Source organism: Centroberyx affinis, unplaced genomic scaffold, assembly GCF_046629955.1.
Source record: "Centroberyx affinis isolate AG114_WGS23_722 - 3 ecotype Tasmania unplaced genomic scaffold, CSIRO-AGI_Caff_v1 ptg004858l_1, whole genome shotgun sequence".
NCBI lineage: Eukaryota > Metazoa > Chordata > Actinopteri > Beryciformes > Berycidae > Centroberyx > Centroberyx affinis.
Genome location: NW_027282376.1, coordinates 124612 through 147500, shown reverse-complemented (window position 1 = coordinate 147500; position 22889 = coordinate 124612). Strand labels below are relative to the sequence as shown.

General features: G+C 43.9%; 1 protein-coding gene across 1 annotated transcript in view; it reads right to left on the bottom strand.

Annotated features, from left to right (window-relative positions):
* Positions 1-13709: 13709 nt before the first annotated feature.
* ctif (CBP80/20-dependent translation initiation factor) overlaps positions 13710-22889 on the bottom strand; it is a 68630-nt gene continuing 59450 nt past the window's right edge. The window contains exons 14-15 of the mRNA XM_071545324.1: positions 20948-21001; positions 13710-19849 (exon numbers count right to left, since the gene is read on the bottom strand). Coding sequence (XP_071401425.1) covers positions 19628-19849; positions 20948-21001 — 276 coding nt within the window. The 3' untranslated portion in view covers positions 13710-19627. The remainder of the gene's footprint in view (positions 19850-20947; positions 21002-22889) is intronic.

Genomic DNA, 22889 nt, shown 5'->3' with positions numbered 1-22889 from the left:
ATTCAAGATTCAAGATTCACTAATACTAATACTAAAGTTAATACTAATAATAATACTCACTCACTAATACTATTACTCACAGGCTCACATTCACAAATTCAACAGCAGAATAGTAACTTAAAGGTAAAATCCTACATTAAACAGTGTGTGGTATAAAGGGAACTCCGTTCTGTATTCATGACCAGCCCCCAACCAGCAGACAGGATACCGAGCGCAGCTGGCAGCCAAGTGTTTATGTTTGTGTGTGTATGTTGAGTGTGTGTGTCTGTGTGTGTGTGTGTGTGTGCGCACACATGCTGGCTGCATCTAAAGTAGCCCCTGTTGTACACTCATGGCACCATGATTCAATTATATAGAGCCAGTGCTTTGCCTGAATATTAATCTGGGGGCCCAAACTTAATTTGTCTGGCGATGGGGGACACAAGCCCATCTGGCTATATGGTATGTGTGAGTGTGTGTGTATGTGTGTATGTGTGTGTGTGTGAGTGTGTGTGTGTGTGTGTGTGTGTGTGTGTGTGTTTATGAGAGGGTTGCCTCTCTATTGTGTGACACACAGAGACCTGTCACCCTGGTCTGAGGAAGACGGATCAGTTCGTAAGGCAGACAATCACTGGTGGGTCCCTGGACACACACACACACACACACACACAGACACAGACACACACATGCTCCCCACCGACACTCCCCAGAGACAGGAGGAAAGAAAAGGGGGGAGAGAATGTGAATAATAGGGAAAATTAGGGTTTGAAAAAAGAAAGATAGAAAGATTTTTAAATGCAAAATGTGAAACAGTCGTGACAACCTGCTTTAAATATGTAGATAGAGTATACAATATTCAATCCCTGTGGACATGAGGAAGACTGTTAGTGTTTTCATTTGGGTATAGATGTTGTGAATTACCATAAGCAATGAACACATCGCATTCCAAATGTGAATGTGAAGCCTAATTCAAACCGACATCCATTTCTGTTTCGGCACAGCGTATTTCTTCAATACTCCCTCCCTCACATATAGGAAAAGCTTCAGGATTTTCTCATTTTACATCTATCCATTCACTACTATGCTTTTTAGTTCTAACAACTGAAAACATCTTGTCATTCTGGCCTTAACCTGATCAACAAAAATATATGTTTTCTATCAAATAACTATATTATGTCTCAAAAGACAATATAACAGGCTCGGCCACTGGAGCCATGAGGCTGTGCAGGCGTTGACTGAACATCCCTAACCCGCTGAGGTCAAGCGGGACTGCCCCGTCCTTGTCATATTGCCCACAGTCCTTTGGGAGGGAAGCAATGCTGCGGGGCACCAACGCAACCTCTCCTTGACCCCTCTGTGTGCATGTGACCTTCCTCTGACATGTGAGGCTAGCTTTTATACTGGGGCCAGTTGCATAAAGCTAGTATAAGACTAGTCTAAGCCTTAGACTGGTCTTAGATTCTCAGGTTGGACTAGGCTAATTAAGACTGTCTGTTACTTAAATATTACGACTGACTTATTTTGAGGTAGGAAAATTAGCCACCTTCGCCCCTGGCTAATTTTGAGTTAAGAATTTTGTTGTTATGGCAACGAGTCGGCCTAAGTCAGAGCGGGAAGTTTAAATGCTGAAGTTATTTCATAAAAGATGGTAAATCTTTGGTTTTTGGAAAGAACCTGAAGAAGAGAGAGAGTCTTTAGAGACAGAAACAACTCATTAGAGATCTGCAACAACCAAGAAGTAGTAGGAACAGGTAAATATACGTAAGTGTCCATAGCAAGTTTGACTTAAGGTCACATTTAAGTCTAAGACTAGGTCTATCTTTATGCAACTGGCCCCTGGTGCTGAGGTCAAAGGCAGCGGCTGAGAGGAAAGGGAAGAGAGAAGCTGAATAGAGGGAGAGGGAGGGGGAGGAGGGATGGAGAAAGAGATAGAGGAGAGAAGTAGAGCAGAGTGAGAGAGAGACAGAAAGAGTGCAGGAGGTTTTGTGTGTGTGTGTGTGTGTGTGTGTGTGTGTGTGTGTGTGTGTGTGTGCGCGTGCGTGTGGCGGGGTGAGGGGTAGAGGAAGTTAACAGTTCATCCAGCATGTCTCTCACCTTCTGCTTCACAGTTATTTACTGGCTTTGCTTGTCAACAGGAAGGCTGTAGGGCAGAAGTGGGGTGATAATGCAAGGGCACACACACACACACACACACACACACACACACACACACACACACACACACACACACACACACACACAGTCTGAAAGCTCACTCTGCAAGGTTCAAGCCTTATAGGTTTTCATTACTTTTTTCACGTGTCTGGTTTGTACTGTGGTTTTGTGTGTGTGTGTGTGTGTGAGAGAGAGAGAGAGACAGAGAGAGAGTTGTGTGTGTGTGTTTGTAAGGGGGGATGACAGTCTATGTCTAGCATCTATATCAACTAACTGAGTGGAATGATTTTTTGGTTGGCTCCTCTTTCTCTCCCCCCCCCCTCTCTCTCATTAAGTGAACAACTTCTCCCTCACTTAAATCTTTCGCTGCACCCTTCATTCTTCCTAAATTCAATCTTCTCTCCTCTCTCCCTCCTGTTTTCTTCTTAACCTTATAACTACCTGAAACCCAACCTCCAAAAAGCAGCACCTCTAAACTCATCAACAACTTGCTACATAAGCAGATACGCCCATTAGTCTGACTTTCTTTCTCCCAAAGTCTCAGACTATGGTTGCTGCCCCAATTAGATGTGCTGATGCTCCATCTTGGCTCCTTATGATTGCATTTAGACGTATTTGATACACCTTCCAAAAAGCTAATTCATCTAAAAAGCATTTTCATGATTTGCAGAAACATAAATCAAAGTCTTCATCATTCTTCATCAGGCTGAAGAATTCAATTTGAAATTGAAGAGACGTCTATCTAATTCTAAACTAAAAAGTTGGATATGGCAAGATGCTGTTTCTTTTACATTTCCAAATGCTATTATCCTCTTACATGTAATGCTAGACATGAGCTTAATTCTTAAATTGAAATTATTCTAATGGTGTTGGTAAGTTGGGTTTGATTTGCTTGCCTCCACACCTGGTATTTGAGTGTCTGGCTTTTTGAATCTATGTCACACCTCAGTCACCTTACTTAAAAAAGGCTATATATAATTCAAATACACCTTCCCCTGTGTTAGTCACCTTGCAGTAGTAGATATGTGTGTTGACTTATATCAGCCAAACCCGTGGCTCTGCAATAACAGAGGGCTGAACAGGTTTTTACACCTGTATGTTAATTCTGACACTTTGGTGTTTCTCTTGGCTCGGAGCTGAGTGCCAAGACAAACTAGAGTTTAATTACTGGCCAGGCAGTCACTCCCCACACACATTAGACTGTAGTGTAAGTACACACAAGAGCGGAAGGTGGATCAAAGTACCACGTGGATGAAAGTAAACAGCTCTCTCTCTATATATATATCCGTCCCTCCCCATCTCTCCTTCTCTGACTCACGGAGACATTAAAATCATTTACGCATCTGACCTGTCTATGTCTGTTTCCCTGTCTGATCCCATCTCTTCAATCTGCTCTCCATCCCCTGACTCCCCCTCCATCACCCTCTCTCCTCCTACCTTTACCATCCCCCCCATTCCATTCCTCCATCTGCCTCAATCTGGCTGCTAAAAAACACATATGTGAGATGACTGCTTTATTAATAATTCAGATCAATAGCATCAACCATTAGAAGAAGACAAAACACATGCCAGAGGAGACGTGAGCCGTAATGGCCGTGTTCCACAGTGACGAATCAATAACTTAATCAATCTGTCTGGGAGAGGCATGAATGATGATGAGCAATCTAGTCTAATAATATCTCAATATAACCAGCACAGCATGACTATATCAATAATACACAAATCAGTTAAAAAATCAATCGAGTCAATATGGATGTCTAAAGGGTTTGTCAATAGATCTGATTTTATTTGGGATATTCCTATAGAAAGCTATCAGTTTGTGTCTATCTTCCAAAACATTCACCACCACATTAGTTAATTCTCTGCTTCCACATGACTGTAGAGATTTTAAAATGAAAGCTTCATGTCATTTTGAGAGGAAACAAACCGCAGAGCTGCAGAGTTTAGTCAGCAAAAGGAAACAAAGCGCTCAGGCTGTGCGTATACTTTGGGAAACAAGCGCTCTGCCCTGAAACACCATAACGTAACAATGGGTGTGTCTGAAAATGTGCGAAGAAGTGAGAACCGAGCCGATCACCTTGAGTGAGGCAGGAAGTATGCTGTTACCAAGACAACGGACCTCTAAACAGCTACCACTCCTGAGAAGAGATACAAGCAACACTTGCTGAATGGCAATATATCTGTTTGTGCGTATGGGTTTGTACTCAGGGATCGGCGCACACACCAATCCACAAATACACACACATCCCACATGCATGCATGGCCGTTTGGGCGGTTGTGTGTATGTGTTTGTATGTTTTGCATACAAAGCTGGAGCCTCAGTATTGAGCCACTGTTCCTAGAAGCGTGGCGGAGCTGCCTCGCCACCAAATAATGTCACTATTGTGACGCCCGGTGCCGTCAACCTCGGCGTCAGCCCCACTGTCTCCAAGAGAGGCCTCCCGACTGCCTGAATGGCACGATGAATAGCCCTTTGTCTGAAGGCCTCGTGTCAGAAGTGCAGCCATGGAGCCTCTGACTCACACACACACACACACACACACACACACACACATACATACACACACACACACACACACACACACATACACACACACACAGAGCCATAACATCTACTCATCGGATACTTCTGCCGGAGTAGAGGCCAGACTGAGACACAGATAAGACCCTGGTCAAAAACACACGTAAAGGTTAAGTGAAGCACTTAACAGCATACACACACACACACACACACACACACACACACACACACACTCACACACACACACACACACACACACACAGATATGTACAGAGACCAGTGGGGTCTGATAATGATGACTTTAAAGAGGTGAGAGATGCCCCAGCCCACCCAACCTAATTATCATATATATTGTATTGGCATTTCACTCATGGTCCAATGTCAAAAAGGTATTTAAAGAAATACACGGCTGTTAAATGTAGCGCACCAGGCCATGTAGCTAGTGTATCGTGCCTGATCTCATTAAGCATGTTATGATTGTCATAAAGGAGTAGTGATATACATTATTACCTCAGGAAGTAATAAAAAAATCTATGCTGTAATGGAAATTCAACGCTTCAGCAAAAATATAATTTTTTACAATGGTGTCCAGTGAGATTTTTTTGCGTGGCTGAAATTAAATTCTAGTCCTTCTCGTTGAAAATATGCAGTTTTTTTTTTTTTTTTTTTAAAACATGATCATATGAAAATGAAATTGAAATAATAGTCAGCTGCATCAGAGACAGAAAGAGGAAGGAATTATATTGAATACCACACAGGAAATCAGAAACAGAGATACAGAGGAAAAGAGAGAGAAAGAAAGAAAGAAAGAAAGAAAGAAAGAAAGAAAAAAAAACAAGCAAGCTGGGTGTGTGCGTGCATGTGCGTTGCGGATATCTTGGCTCCGTAGGCAGTAATTGTTTTGCTCAATACAGCGACACAATGGAGCATTCACCACCAGAAAGCAAAATAGCCAGGGAGCCGACGCCGAGCTTACTGCCCCCCGGACTGGCTGGGGTCTGGGCACCCTAGAGAGAGAGAGAGAGAGAGAGAGAGAGAGAGAAAGAAAGAGAGAGAGAGACAGAGAGAATAAGACGGAGAGTGGATAAGACTAGCAGGTGACCCAGTGACCACCCAGTGACATCAGACAGTGCCAGCCTACTGTGTGTTTGTATCCAAGCGGCTGCAGCGTTCCTCCCCCTGCAGAGAGCGAGCGACAGCCAGGCTTCAGCCCGCCGGGCTCCAGGGACGAGCGTGGAGGGAGTGTGTGGGCGGACGTGAAACAGAGTCAGCCAGCGTTGGACAGCCAGCGTTGTCTGGGTTTCCCAAAAGGCATCTTGGCTGTTTTTGTCATGTTAACTCACAGCGGGACACAGTGGAGAGGATCAGAGTGGCAAGAAGCCTTTGGGAAACACTCAGACGGCCAACAAATGCCTCTTTTCAGACCAGAACTGAAATCCTGGGTTTTTACAGGGAATTGCTCTTGGTCTGAATAGGCCCGTGGCACAAAATCCTGGAATATCGGTGCAGGGAACGGCACACTGGCACAGCAAGCTCCCTGGGCATCGGCACAGTGATTTCCTAGAATTGTGTCAGTCTGAATAAATCTCACAGACACCCAGGAATCACACATTTAGTGTGCTGTGTTTGACGTCATTGCGTTAAGCACGCAGCCGATGAAAATCCATATCTGGTCCGTTTTAGTGTTTCTTGCTGCAAAGAGAACTTGCATTGACTTTAAACTTATTATTATCATTATTATTACTCATTATTTCAGGATGGCAGAGGGGGCTCTCACGGCCAAATACAGCTCACTGTAGCTGCAGTGTGGAGTTGATGTTGTCCTAACAACTGCGGCACAGAGAGCAATCACAACAATGTAAACAAGGTGGTGACGTTAAGATGGGGATCATAGGACGGGAAGTGGTCTGACGTAACTAACCTCATGCATTTCATCATGTGTAGCTGAATAGGGGTTTTCCAGGAAAACCTGCACTAGACTTGGCAGTCTGAATGGGGGCCTATCAACAATTGAACAACAATTGCTTCCAGGATTTCAGTCTAAAAGGTAAAAGTAAAGTAAAACTGTATAGATAGATAGATAGATAGATAGATAGATAGATAGATGCAGACAGACAGACAGACAGACCGGCAGAAACAAACAGAGAGAAGCAAACATGCTGATTGAAAGACAGAAATAGACATATCGACAAACAGGCAGATAGAAAGATAGAAAACAGTTGGGAAGACAGACAGGCAAACAGACAGACAGCAGCAGAGAAACAGCAGACAGACAGCTGCTCTACTGCTGCACCAGTGTGGTTACTAGGAGACTAGAGACGATCCACAACACACTACACATGTAAGGACGCCCACTGTACCTAATATTTGTGTGTGTGTGTGTGTGTGTGTGTGTACATGCGTGTGTGCACTCATAGGTACCATATGTGTATGCGGGCATTTAATTATTTTATGTACAAAGTAAGAAGAAATGAGAGGGGAAAGAGATGGGGAAGGGGGGGAGGAGGGGGGGATAAAGGGAAAAAAAACAAACAGAGAAAACAAGCTGTTTTTCCTTCCCATACTCTATTTTCCCTTCCTCTCTCTATGTCAGATCTAGCTCTCCTCATAAAAGATAAAAGACTTCAGAGCAATTAACCTACAGGAGTGGGAACAGACAAACAAAGTAATGAACAAATTCTAAATAATTCACACACTGGCCAACTGTTTTTTGCTTGTTTGGTTTTTCTTTTTTCTTTTTTCTTTTTTTTTTACTTTTTTGTTGCTAGGCTTCAAACCTCAGCTCGTAAAAGCAAGGAAAAAAATGTTATGGTAAATTGATACACTTACAACAATAACCCTCACTATGAATTCACAGTCAATGTAATCATGCTGCTTATTCTTTCACTGCTGACCTTGAGCCACAGCACATTCATTAACAGTCTCTGCGTTGCTGGATATTACTAGCATGCTTTAAAGCGTCTCAGGCCGACTGTGTAGATCAATCAAAGATTAAAAGAGAAATAGGGATGAAACGGTGGGGCAGCACTTCTTTTTCTCCTGCATGTGAAAAGCCCGGGAGCCCGTGGTTTACTTCAGGGGAACACACACAGCACAGGAGTCGATTTCATTTGAGGGGCCAGAATATCAATGACTTCAGATGACTTCAACACTACATTATATATTGCTGTAAACGTGGCTTTAGATTTGTTCACTTACACAAGTGATATTCAGAATGATCACAGGAGCTTGAAGCTTACAGCACAGTGAAATGTACCATGTATGCTGCAATAATTTAACACCTGGCAGAAGAGACTGATATTTTTATTGTATTGTATTGTATTCTATTGTCACATGTATATGAGAAGCCTTTTTCATTTATGGATATAAAAACATCCATCCATCCACCCATCCATCCATTTTCTAGCCGGTTTCAAGCTGAAGATAGACCTGGTTGACACTGGGACACTCCTGACCCAGCAGAGAAGTACTGGCAGGACAGAAAGGCTGCAGCTCCAGAAGTTGCAGAGGCAAAAGCCGGACGGGTGTGGGAGGAGTTCGGAGAGGCTAAGGAGAACGACTTCCAGGTTCTGGAAAAGTATTTGACGACTCAGGAGGGGAGGGCAGGACAGGGGAAGGCTACAGCTCGCCGAGGTGGACAGTTGAGCTACAGAGCGGTGGTCCCCATTTTCAAAACAGGGAGTGGACTGGAGAGTGTGTTCCAGCTATTGAGGGATCACACTGATCAGCCTCTATGAAAAAGCCAATGCCGACGTGCTGGAACGGAGAGTCTGGTCGATGGTCAAATCTCATATTCAGGAGGAACAATTCATCAGCCTGGTCGAGGAAGAGTGGACCAGCTTTTTACCCTCTCACAGATAACGGGCATCAGACTCTGACAAGGGTGTGCCTTGTCCCCCCTCCTATTTGTGATATTCATAGAGAGGAAATCAAGGAGCAGCTGAGGTCTGAAGAGTGATATTATGGGCTGGCATCTCTGCTGTTTGCAGATGATGTCATCCTTTTGGCCTCATCGGGCTGTGATCTCCGATGTGGAGAGCAGCAGTTTGCTGCTGAGTGTGATGTGGTTGAGATGAGTGTCCAAACCTCCAAATCTGAGGCCATTTAAAAATATCTCAGCCTCTGTCTCATCTTTGTCTATCAATATTTCGATGTATACCTGGTGTGACTGTGTGACTGTGTGTGTGTATGTAGAGATATTTTATATGTCCAGCACTACTGTGTCCATGGCTCAGTCAGATGGTCCCCTGCCAATTGCATGCTGTGGGGGAGTTATGGAGATATAAAATGGTACAAACTCTGTGGTAACAGGGAGGCACACACACACACACACACACACACACACACACACACACACACACACACACACACACACACACACACACACACACACACACACAGACAAACACTCAACACAAGGTATGTATAGGGCAGTATGAGGGGTCTGAGGAAACAGATTTCATAGACATGGTATAATCAGTTTGTGTGTGCATGTATGTTTTGGTCATCTGTGTGTGTGTGTGTGTGTGTGTGTGTGTGTGTGTGTAATCAGTTCCAGAGGTGGCTGAGGGAGAGCCTGCATGTCCACAAACAAGGCAGTACGTTGTACAAGGGTCCACGTGACCCGCTGGCCCTGTGCTCAGCTCTTTTATGTGTGTGTTTACACATGTACTGGGAACACGCCTCGCACAGCATGCCACCTCGCAAATCAAAGGACTGCTGGCACGCATGGGAGCGGGTCTGTAGAAGTATATAAGAGGAGGAGAGAGAGGGAGCGAGAGAGAGAATATGGGCTTCTAGGTGTTTTTATTCCTTTTATTGCTTTTTTAAGTGAATCTCATTTTCTCTACATCTCTCTCTCTTTCTGTCTTTCTGTTTCACTCTCACCACAGAACTTCCAGACTATCTGTCACAGAAGTTCAGGTTGCCTAGCAACAGGGTCGCGCTTGTCGCAGCGGGTTGCCACAATGACAGTCGCTAGGCGGGAGTTCCAGCCTAGCAACAAAGACATCAGGTGTTACTTCCCGCTGCTCGTCTGCGGACACTTCCATCAGCTTCCAACGGCTGCAATGTGTGTGTGTGTGTGTGTGTGTGTGTATGTGTGTGTTCACTTCTGCTCCGGTGAGCAGCAGAAGCTCTGCTGACGCTACCCATGTCCCTTCTCCTGTCTCTAATTATGATTGTGTGTGTGCGTGTGTGCGTGCGTGCGTGTATGTGTGTGTGTGTGTGTGTTGATTTCTGCTTCAGTGATCGGTCACTGAGTGCAGCTCGCAGCGGAAGCTGTGCTCACGGCGGCCTGTCAACCACAAAGAAAGACACACTTCTGGGTGGCTGGTCTGGTCAGGCTTGCAAATGACATGCACACACACACACACACACACACACACACACACACCATCGCACTTCACCTCCATATCCTCAAACCCTAACCCTACAGCCAAAGTTTAGCTGAGCTGAACCCTAAGCTACAGTGAGAGAAAGACCAACAATTCTTCTCCAGTTTTTCCACATGAAACTCCTGGTTCCTCACTGTGAGTCTCCTCTCCTCTGTGTCTGCAGTGCTTTCCACCTTCCCTCTGTATTTTCCCATTCACTTCACCTTCCCTCTCCTCTCCTCTCCCTGTGTGAAGATCCATCTGTTGACATTGGCAGCGTGCGTGTTGCTGCTGGCAGCAGCAAAGTGAGAATACTGCAACACGCTTGTCAGCCGGGCCGCTGCTAGGGCACGCATGTTCCTGAACAACAAAGACGTCAGCCCATGTTCTGCACCCAGAAATGAATTGTTTGTGTCAATAGTGTATACCAAACTGGAGTGTGACAGGATGTGAAACTCATATTTCTACTGCAAAAATAATGTGACATAAACTGTAGTTGCATTGTGGTTTTGTGTCCAGTGAGTAGAAATGGCTATATATACTCTGCACAAATACTGTATTATTGATGTGTAGAGCCATTATTTTAGAGAGATTTAGCAACGGATGCATCCTTGAGTCAATTTTAACTGTTCTACACTAGAAACCAATAATTTGTTAATTTCCTGACTCAGTAATCCCCCCACCAGAGGAGCCACTGAAACAGTTCATTCAGGAAGTGAGCAGGTCATGACATCATTTCCTCCACTGCCAGTCCAGGAAGCAAGAATATGGCTCACCAGCTTCCTCCCTGGTTGAGATGATAGGTTTTTACTTTCCCTTGAATACCTCCATTTTTAAATACTTTGGAGAAAGTTGTTTGTGTGTGTGTGTGTGTGTGTGTGTGTGTGTGTGTGTGTGTATAGGCTGCTTCACCCTGCTTAAAGGATAATATCAGTGTTTCTTTTAGTTTATGCCAATCGTCTAGGTTGCCCTTTCTTGTAAATTATTCCTGCTGGTGTCTATACACAGTCAGCGTAGGTGGAGATATGAGGGCTCGTTTCCCTCAGAAGAAGCCAGTTGCTGCCATACAAATTCCACAGACTTTAACATTGCCCCAGCTAGATAATCCATCACAGTAAACATGATGCCTCAATTTGGTTTTGTCAGTTTCTGTTTTATCATTATTTCACAGCGAAGAAGTGAATTAAGTGCTTTCATATCAATGCACGCATTATGTTACTCTCTGCTTACTGTCAATCACCTGACACCCACAGTAAGAAATGGAAGTCCCCTCCAGGAAATTAATCCTTTATAATCATGTCACCTTACAGACTTTATTATCACACCCATGTCTTTTTATTTAGGACGTCTTTGTTAGCCGGGACAGCAGGTTATTTCAAGGTAGGCTTGAAAACAACAAAAAACAAGTAATTGTTAAAAAAAAAATCAAATTATACTGTATAAGGCATACATTACAAAATGATTGGGGGAGATGCAAAGTAGATGGAGACAGTAGTAAAAAGGCTATGACACTGATATTCTCCTTTAAGTTGATAAATTTAGTTCAGATGCAGGATAGAGCTACGTATCTGAGATGCCAGAATAAGTATATGACAGACATATATCCAAACTGAAATGTTTGAATCCAAATATAGATGAGATGGAATCTGTTTTTCGGGAAGAGTAAACTACAGCGCACTAGCTGCTGAGATGGAAGGGTCAAAAGAGCAAGCTAAAACCACTTCGTAGCCCACAGTTATTGATTTCTCCCACAGCAGCGCACGCTGTTGAGAAACATCCGGGGAGGCTTCTCTCGGTTTCGACTCCACTTTGTCTTACACAATATCTGGCCTTTCTACCCCTCAGACCAAATGGAAGAGTTTCTGCAGTGCTCTCCTCTGGCTCGCTTGTGTGTTGATCAAACACAGACACGACGCTTCGTGTTCAGACAGGCGGCATGGATGAAAAACAACATGTGATGCAAACAACATCAAGGTCTGAAAAGCACAACAGACATCTTATGAAATGACACATATGTCCACAGGTAAATACACACACACACACACACTCACGATTTATTCTGCCTCTTCAGACATGAGTGAAGCTGTAATACTAGCATAGTGTTATATAGGGGTGTGTGGTAAGAGTGTGTGTGAGTGCAAGCGTCTTTGTGAGAGTGTCCCCCCCCCCCACCCCCCCGTCTTTGGTTCGTCATCAAGGCCAGCTGAGCTACAGCCTGCTTTTGTCTGGCTCATACAATGGGTGCCACTGGTTTGACGCACGCACACACACACACACACACACACACACACACACCATCCATCACTTCCAGCAGAACAAGCAGGCGAGCTCAAACCATGATATGGGGCCATAAAGCATTTATGATTATTATGTGTCTATCCCCATGGCCCATATTATTAATATGAACCGTTCCAAACATGGATTTGATTTGAAACTCCACAATAAAAATGGCCTACATCATTCCATAGCCTACGGTCCTCTCTCTCTCTCCCTCTCTCACCCCCCTCTAGTTGGCCTACATGAACAAGTCTCTTCTCTCAGTCTCTCCTAATTTTCCCTCATTGTGTCAATCTAGGTTCAGACAAATATTAACCCATCCTGTTGTAATGTGATCTAATTGTAAATTAGTGACTTACCAGTTTAGGCTCTAACAGGATAGCTGGCTAACACTGCTTTATCCCCTAGGGCTAACATGCGTGTTCCACTGTCTGTTTTCAAGCTAAATCAACCGTGATGCTAATTCTCAGCCGGGGCAGGCTCTGTCTTTCTTCAACCATTTGCATTTATTTCTCCCGGTCTTTACTGCCCCGAGATTCTGCCATTTCTATATTTATCTTTACATTTAATCACTTCCTCGCCCATATCCTTATCTCCCAACTCCTCCGCGTTCTCGCTTTGTCCCTCGACAAATCTCCACATTTATTCATTCCTCTCCCTCACTCTACTTCCACTAGTTTAACAAATTTCATTTCTTTCTTGACACTGGTTTTGCTGCACGAGTTGCTCCATAACGATCATTTGTTGCCCAATGTCACTGTTCATGTTGTTCTGCTTGCAGTGTTAAGAGGTGCTTACATGTGGTGTGATTTTAAAATCAAACAAAACCACTGTCACAAATCCATCTCTGTCAGGGATATGACTGTGATAATTGGTGAAAATAAGAAGACAAGGCTATTTATGTTTCATGTTCATGGCATGTTTGAAGTGTCTCAATCTCTCACCTGCATACATGTATTGAATATTCATGTAGGGGTTTTGTCTGATGTGGACGGATGCTGAAGGACGTCCTAGGGCCGAGGGACGAGGTTCAGAAACCCAGTCCTCAATGGGGGAGACAAACCCAGTAGGGGGAGCTCCGTCGGGAGGCCCGCAGCCGGGGAGCCCCAGGCATATGTCAGGGCTAACCAAAGGCAAATCGCTGGCCAAGGACATCCTACAACAGTCTCACAACACACACACACAATTCTAAAGAGTGTATGGTCTTTACAATGTGTGACTATGTAAAGGTGAAGACATGTAAATGAGGCGTTCCAGCGTGTGCATGTATGATTTGTTAGTGTAATGACCTACTGTGGTGCCAGGATTAGTTACAGTCTATCTGGTAATCGCAGAGGAAAAAATACCAAGTGTGCACCATATTTTTCCCTTTTGTGATGTGTGAACAGCTTCATTATACCACACTGATTTCAGAGCAAGCACCCACATGACTATTGATAGTGAGCAGAGAGACAACACACCACAGCCTGTTCCATCACTTCTCTTTTTCTTGTTAGTTTATTTTTCAATTGCTTAGAAAAACAAAACAAACAAGAGCTCACAGATGACCCACTTCTGCAAATCTACAGCTTTGTCTGTGTGCCAACCGGAGCCTCGTTTTTTTTCCAATATTCATGAGAATATGCAAATGAAGGTGCATCGCATTCAATCGTCGAGTGAGTCACGTGACCCGGGTGAAGGGGTCTAAGGGCACACGGGGTGGGGGGGCTCCAGTGCCACAGATGAGGGGGCGACCCCCACCTGCCCCCATCTCCGATGAGAGCGAGCCGCTCTTTGCATAATGGAATTGACCGATAGGCATGTCTTTCTGTACAAACTGAAACACGGTAATACCACACTTACACACTTGCCAGCAAGCTAGGTATCACAACTGTTTCAGCTGCTTTGAAAACCCACCAGAAGGGAAAATTTTATATGACCTATACTTCATTTAAATAGAAACCTAGAAATAAAATAAAGACAAAAAAACAAAACAAAAAAACATCAATGAAATAAAATCATCACTTCTTAGGCAGATGCACGCTTACAGACGATTAGGTTGCACCTCCCAAAACGTTCACTGTGAGCTTTAAAAACACCCAGTTCATCTAACTAATCATCTGGGGTGTGTTCCTACCACACATGATCTGGATTCTTGATGCAAGACAGAGAAAATAATAAAAAAACACACATAAATCTGCCCCCAGAGATTCAATGGGAAACTAAGTATGTGTGTATGTGCATATATGTGTGTGCGTGTATGTAGGTATGTGTGTGTGACTACCCCCGAGCAACTTAACATGAGCTGATTCCTGATAGGAACGCATGGGAAGGCCAACTTCTAGCCACACAACCATAACCAGTCTATCTAAAACCACATCGTGTTGCACTATGCCCCTCCTAGAGCTCTCAGTTTTTTTTAAATACTTGTAAATATACTGAATGCTGGATTATATATAGAGCCCATTTACAAATGGTACATGATTGGCTTGGTACGTCAATATCATAGTACACACGTTAGCAGGTCAGCCGGAATAAGGGTCACATATGACTAGCTAATGAGGTCATATAATAAGATTTCTTCTTTTCATCATCATCATCTTCAAATACACAGGTTAATGATTCTCATTTTTCTCAAAACAAAGCAAGATTCAAATACAGTCGATATTAAACACTTGCAAAATGTCCACCGCAAAGAATGGCTTGAGTAGGAGAACAATTTGAAAAAGCATTTCACTTTCGTTTGTCTGTGTGCCATGCTCTTTTTTTGTTTTCACTTTTTTTTTCTCTTACTCCTCAGATGAGCACTGCGTTTTTTCAGCAACAGAATGATGTGAATAAAGAGTCAGTCTTTCTCAGCATGCCCTCTGCTGCCACAGGCCTGCAGGCCCCAAAACAAGAATGCTCCTATAAAAATGGATAGTTGACAAGGCCACTAGTCTCTTAAAACATCCTAAAAACCCTCACTATACTCAATCCATTTTTCTCACTACTGAGTTTTTTTTAATGTTAATCCACAACCACTGATTCAAATTCAATTTTTTGCTGTTTTTTTTTTTTTTACTTTTAAAGCAAATTGCCTCAAAACAGTGCAAAACAAATCAAACCTGTGCAATAAGGCCTACCCCTAGAATATCTCATACATACAGACATTTTTTTCCTCATAAAAACAAGACTTCAAAAAAAAGAATATAATAATGACAGAAACAATAATTGATAAAAAATAATATAATATCAATGATGAGAATAACAAAGCATGGACATGCACGGCTTGACAGAGGAGATGAGGCAACCCCAAATTCCCCTGTAGGACAATGGACAAAAACAAAGAATCCTCAGAGAGCAGTGTCTGTTTTAATGCTTCTCTCCGCCCTCGGCCGACCCCCCACCCCTCCGGCCCGGTCCCGCACCGCAGCCTTTCTCCTGCTCCTATCGGGGGCCCGGCCTGCGCTCGGGGTGTCGGGAGCTGAGGGTGGGGGGCTGGGAACCAGGGAGGCCGGAGGGGTGTGTGCTGGGAGTGTGTCGTCTCACAAGGGCTCAAGCGGCCATCTGCCACCCTGCCCTCGCCAGCCTGATCCTTATCCTCAGCCCGGGCCAGGCCAGGCCAGCAGGCCCGCTGTCTCATCCCCACAAAAAGGCTTCCTGCTGGGGGGGACAAAGGCGGGAGGAGCTGTGGGAGCGCCGGAGCACGGCCCGCGGCGAGGCCCTTTGACCCGGTGCCTGGCCCCGGGAGGCAGACGGCCGGGACAGACAGCACCGTGTCTACGCTCTCCCTCCTCCGCTCGCTTTTATCAGCCACACAGACCCCAGGGGCTGTCGGAGAGACGGAGGAGGGGGGAGGAGAGAGGGGGGACGCAGAGAGAGGGGAGGGTGGTGGGCAAATGAACACAATGGAGGGACTGACACGGAGTGCCCTAACCCCCTCTCCATTCATCTTTGGGGAAAGGATCTCTCTATTCCCTATGGACAAGCTGCTGCCCTCTCCTCCTCTCCGCTATATGACCCCTCTCTTGTCCATTCCCTCCTTTATCCTCCACTCGCCACAGCCAGGCACGCTCCCAGAGTCTGCGTGGCCAAGCACGCCCCTACTGGCCATCCAAGTCAGTCTGTATCAAATATACTTTCCAAAAAGCCTGACAGCCATATCCTCTGTGCTCTTGTTGGCTGCGGGCTAGTTGTGTATTGACTGGTTTATGGGTTGTTTATGGCAGTGGTCACCAATCTTGGAAGAATTATCCAATTATAGAATTCATTACAATAACCACGTAACACAACGTTGGTTGATTTGAGCAAGTGTATTCATGTGGCCCAATCCCTTTTTAGTGCTGATAGAATGAAAGAGCCAACAACAAGGTGCCACTGTAAATAAAATCAAATAGAATGACTGTATGATGGTAAAATAGTAGAGAGGCAGATTGACACTTGTGCACATTAGTAGGCTAGCCTGATACTGACCTCACTACATGACTATGTATTGATCCTATAAAGGTAGGATGGATTCAAATGGGAGTGAAATAGACTGCATCACACAGAAGGGCTGGCTGTGATTTGTTTTGAATGCAAAACCTGTTTCAGCTCCAACCCTTTTATAGTACAGTAGACGAGTCCTAGTTGTTCTAGTTAGGTAGTCAAGCCAGACTGCTAAAAAAGTGAATGTCTGCTCAATGTGTATAACTGGTGTTACAGAATATAATCAAATGTATTTATCTATATCAGTAGATGTATTCTTACAATTAATATGCAGTGCTGTGAAAATGTGTGTAAATGAAAAGTACACCACCTGAAATGTTTTGTATTTTTTGCCATAGTTTGGACTTGGAGATATCTGATCTTCATTTCAACAATATTGATGCAGATTACCTAATTTGAAATTTGAAAAATCACACTTTGCAACCATTTACGCAATTAATATAATCAGAAATACAATTTCCTTGTGTGGAAAAAGTTACTACACCCCTACCTTTATCATCTCATCAAATGAGCAAAATTAGAATCAGGTGCACCAAAACAAATGACTGAAACATCATTAGACTACATAGAGATCAGTGCCCAGTTACATTGTATACCTTAAGCACTCTTTAAGGTTCCCCTTAAAATCAAGTGAGTTTCACAAAACCCACTTAAATCACTGCTCAGGGAATATCCTTAGATAAATCTGCAGATAAGGAAGATAAGATCCTTAAATCATCAAAAAAATCATCATTATATTATTGCTGATGAGTTGCACAGAGACCCTGAAGGGCATTTCCTGTCTTTAAATGTTAAAGTCCCTCCCATGGTCATTTGATTTTGTATTTTTTTAAATACATTAATATTACAATCATGTTTTATGTGTCGGAGGCTTCAGGCTATCTGGCCAGATAGCCAAATATGCTTCCAGCGTTCTTGTTGACTGAAATGCACCAAGCTAGCAGCCTGTTCAATGCATTTTCCATTTAGCTAGCTTGCAGCCAGTCCGTTTCTAGTACACAAAAATGATAAATAGTCTGGATTAAATACTCTGTATTACATGGTTTGGTGTCACAGAAATGTACACTTTGATGAAATTGCAAGGGAAGTTGTGAATTTTATAGATCTCTGCTGAGCCTCTAGGGATCGTGCACGATCCGCAGTGAGTGGTTGCCACGGTAACAAGGGACTAAACTGCAGTGTTACAGCTGAAACTACTGTAAAATGCTGCATACGAGCCCTAAGATGAGGAGATAATTTTAGGGGCTTTATGGAACGATCCTAAAGAAATCCCTGGCCTCAGGGAATTATTATTATTATTTGGCTCGGCTACACTGGGTGCGTTTCTGTTCTGTCCGTTTGTGTGGGAAGGGTTGGAGCCGCAACTTTTGCGATACGCATGGCTTCTATTTTTGTCGGACTACGGTGCTGTTGGACTACGCAGTTGTTGCGTATTTGAGCCATATAAATGTATATGAATGCAACGATTTTGCTTATTATAGTCATTTATCATCATATCAGTAAACAAAATAAAGGATACATAAACCAATGCCACTGAAATAAATGTTGGAGATGAGGTTATCTATGGATAGCCACTGAGAAGCTTCTATTTGGCAACAGTATGCAAAAAAAAGGGACATTAGTACCGTATATGGGATATTAATGTTCCTCATGGTACAACTTGACTTGTTTATGGAACAAGACAAAGAGTCTAACAGCCCCGCGACAATGCATTTTGTGGAACTGTCCCTGCTGAGAATCGAATTCGGGTCTCCCAATTGAGAGACTGCAATCTAACTCCCTGCAGCACACTTTCACCCACGTGATCAAAAGTGGTGAACAGAGCGACCGACTGGCCGACTGACACTACGATCCTTAGAGCCCTCGCAGGGCTAAACGTAAGCAAAACTAGATTGCGTTCGCTACCCACAGATAAAATGTAGATAGGCGCAACACAACCAGTAGACCGAAGCGCAACAATAACGGACCTAGTGTAGCAGCTTAAAATGCCGTGCTGCAACTGGGCCGCAACAAGTTCGGATACGCAAATATTACACATGCTGTGTAGTTTACGGCGTTACCCATAAGGTCCGACGGATAATTCACAAGCTATCGAAGCTAGAGGTGTACTTACGTTTACATGCCAAGAAATTGCATGTGTTGATTTTTGTTGAATGAATGATTGCAACAAATGTTTTTAGTGTTATTTGTTAAACTAGGTTACCTTTATCTGCCAGTACTCTTAAAATGAAGATTAAATATCCACATATCCAAATGTATCAAAAAAGACTAAACTTCTCTCAAACTTTTTCACAGCACAGTGTTGTAGGTTAGGTCTTCCCTACGTTGTTCTCAATGAGAAAAGGGATATGCATGTTTTGTTCATGTCATTTAACATGCCAAAATAGAAACATATAAATGTGGCCATATTAGGCCATTAGGGGCTTTTATCAAAATTTTCCTGTGAGGTAGATCTTGCCTTAAATTTTTACTGCAAAACTTATTTTCTTCTGAAAGGTTGGTGATCACTGAAGTAGGGCTAAAAGCACTGGGAGAGGGTTAAGATGTTGATACAAACTTCTATCAGTAGCTCTGGGAGTGTAGGGTTAGGGTTTGGACTGGGACAAAGACTAGGCCTGGTGTAATGGTCAGGGTTTGAATGTGATAGTTAGGTTTTAGTGTTGGCAGGCCTAGGCTGTAGTGGGGATCTTATAATAGTGGATGGTTCTGCTGTAGTATCTTGAAGCTTGGAGGGGCCTATTGCAGGATAGGGAGGCTGGCAATGTTGGGACCAGAGCATGGTGTATCATATGGGGCTTCAGAGTTAGAGGATCAGAAAGTGTATTGCCAGGGGCATTGGGGGCTGTCTCCTCTCCCCCCTGGGAGCTGGCACCTAGGCGGTGGTGGTGAGCTTCTGGATGGTACGGTTGTAGTATTGGGTGGTGAGGGCCTCCAGGGGGCTCCAGCGGTGTGCATGCAGCTCGATGACCTCCATGAGGAGGGAGCGGGTTAGCTGAGATTCGGCCGGACATAGCATCTTGTCCCTGGCTGCTGCGAGAAGATCTGTCATCATCTCTGGAAGCTGCTCCTCCAGGAGACGCCCGGTGCTTTGCAACTGGTGGAGGACAAAAAGGGGGATAGAGGGAAGGAGAGAGATAGCGGGGAAGGACAAAAATGGGAGGAGGGCAAGAAGAAAGGAGGATTGGGAGGAAGAGGATTAGCAGAGATGTGAGGGAGAGGAAGGTTGGTGAAGAAGAGAACAAGGTCAGAGAGACGAGGGAGAGGGAGGGAGAGGAGAAAGACAGATTATTGATTTCTGAATGGAAAAAAAAACACAATACAGATAAATAACTCTTAACAAACTGAGTGTGTACCACTGATCTTGTATTCCAAACACAACCCTAGATAGGAAAAAATATGGGTGGGAGGTCAGAATAAGGGTGTGTGTCCCTCTCTGAGAGCAGGATAGCATGTCTGGTACCCTGTCACTGTGGATACAGACAGACAACAGAGAATCACAGGCCCTCTGGCCATGGAGCCAGTGTGTGTGTGTGTGTGTGTGTGTGTGTGTGTGTGTGTGTGTGTGTGTGTGTGTGTGTGTGTGTGTGTGTGTGTGTGTGTGTGTGTGTGTGTGTGTGCGTGCGTGCGTGCATGCAAGTAAGTAATCGAGATTGCAAGGTTGTGGTTGCATTTGTGAGCATCTGGGAGCTGTTTGCCAACCAGAGCTCACTTTTCTTGCCCTCTCTCTTCCTCCCCCTCTGTCTCATGCTCTTCACAGTTGGTGAGAGCTTCCTGCTCTTGTCTGGCCACTGCTCCAGCTCCTATTTAATCTATAATTCTTCATCAGTTCACCTGCACTACTTTATTATTCATAAACCTCAGGAAACTGGAAGAGAAGATCAGGACACAAAACACACTGCCTTGTAATAACAAAGATCTGTGCTTGAGATGGCCACAAAAATACAACTGTTACAATACATGTTTGACATTACAACTTTGAGTTGTATAAGCCTTATGGCTTATACAGGCATACTGTTCTCATGTTCAGGAAAAAATGAATATTGAATGGGATTTGTGTATTGCATGCATTTGTTCATACATTTTTATTGGACATTATCTGGCTTTAACATGAATTCCAAATCAGCCTCTAGCCTCATGCCCAAGGGCATAAGTATGGTGTATGTTTGTGTGTGTGTGTGTGTGTGTCCCATACCTCCATGGAACAGCAGAGGACTGCATCTTCCTTCACGTCTGTGGACTCTAACAGCTGAAAGGGAAAAGAACAAACACTATGAGAGCAGAATATGAGGGGGGGATTAGAAGATTGCAAAAGAACAGAACTGTACAGAATAAAATGAAACAGAAAATCCAGTACAAACGACATCATGAGGTCCAGCGCAGATATTGTTTAGGTATATATTTGGATATAGGCTACATGAAGAGATTAGGCAAATGGAATGTTTGTGAGTTTGTGTGTTTAAATCAGTGCACACAAAAAATGAAAAAGGACAAAAAAAAAGCTAATCCTGAATATAAATATTTTCTTTTAACACATGAAGCTGGCAAGACTGCAGACCAGGCTTTCAGCCAGGCAAGCTAGCTAATCATCAGACATCAAGGCCTGCTGTATGCATGTTCACACACACACACACACACACACACACACACACACACACACACACACACACACACACACACAATCAAACAGTTGAGTTGGTAAACATGCTAGCTGGCTTTTCCCCCCCAGCTGGCCCCACAGACAGATGGGCACACGACTGGCACTGTCAAACACTGTGGAGAGAGATGGCAACAATGGGAGGCATTAAGAGAGATAAAGAGAGATGACGAGAGAGAGAGAGAGAGAGAGAGAGAGAGAGAAACACTTTCCCCCCCTCTTCTTCACAAGAGTCTGTTTCCACTGCTGTTTCTGTACCACTACTTTGACAAACTTGAAGGAAGGTGGGAGGCAGAGAGAGAAAGTAAGAGGGAGGAGAGAGAAGGATATAGTGAGAAAGGGGCTGAAGTGCTGCAAAACCATTAGGTCCAGGAGGGGTTCTGTCTTAGCTGTAATGCCTGATCAAACCCTAGAACAAGGGTATTCAACCATGTGCCATGGAGGGGCAAGAGTCTGCAGGTTTTCGTTCCAACCAAAGACTACACACCAGGTGAATTCACTGATTAGCACACTTTCAAACCAGAGAAGAGGAACTAATCAGTGACATCACCTGGTGTGTAGTCTTTGGTTGGAATGAAAACCTGCAGACTTTCGCTCCTCCATGGCACATACTGTAGAAGCCCTAGAAGCATAGACCTGCTAAACATGGCTTAAATGCACAATACAGGGACTGCGGTAATCACATAGAGCAGTGGTTCCCAAACTTTTTAGGCGATGCACCCCCTTCTACATCCCAACCGGGTTGATGCACCCCCAATCCCCCGCACCTTAAAAAAAATAAAATGACGCAACATATCCTATTTATAGCCGCATTAAAGGCATCAAATTTAATTGTGGGTAGATATATAATTGGTGGGGGGGTCAGAAAAAAATAGTAATCTAAAACAAATTTCCTGCATTTCTACACCACCTAACCTCTTGGATTAAGTCAAGAAACAGCAACCCTGTATAATGTTAACCAAAAATGTAAAATTATGTTATATTACTAGATTTCAGCATTGAGGTGCTTACATTCATGATCTTGCATAGGCATACTAACCTAAAAATCTATTATTGGGAATCGTGAGAAAGTTTCAGAGCGACAGACACAGAGCGTCCCCGTAACCATAGCAACTCACTCTCACTCCTGCCTGCATGCGCACGGCGAGAGAGGAGAGGGAGACGCAGAAGAGCTGCTGACTGAGATTACTCTGAGCAGCATGCATGGGAATAAATTACAATATAATAATAATATAATAATAATATAAAATATATAATAATATAATATAATAATTTGTATATATTTCTCGCTATTCAGATGGTCTGAATAACTCGCTGCTGCACAGTGCTGCTCTGTCTTCGCGCCGCAACGTTTATGAATTTGTTTTTCACTGCGTGAGAAAATGGACTTGTGGCGTGAGAGCATTTGATAAATGTCAATTGCGTGAGTCTCACGGTCAATGCGTGAGAGTTGGCAGCCCTGTGAAGTCGCTTGACATTA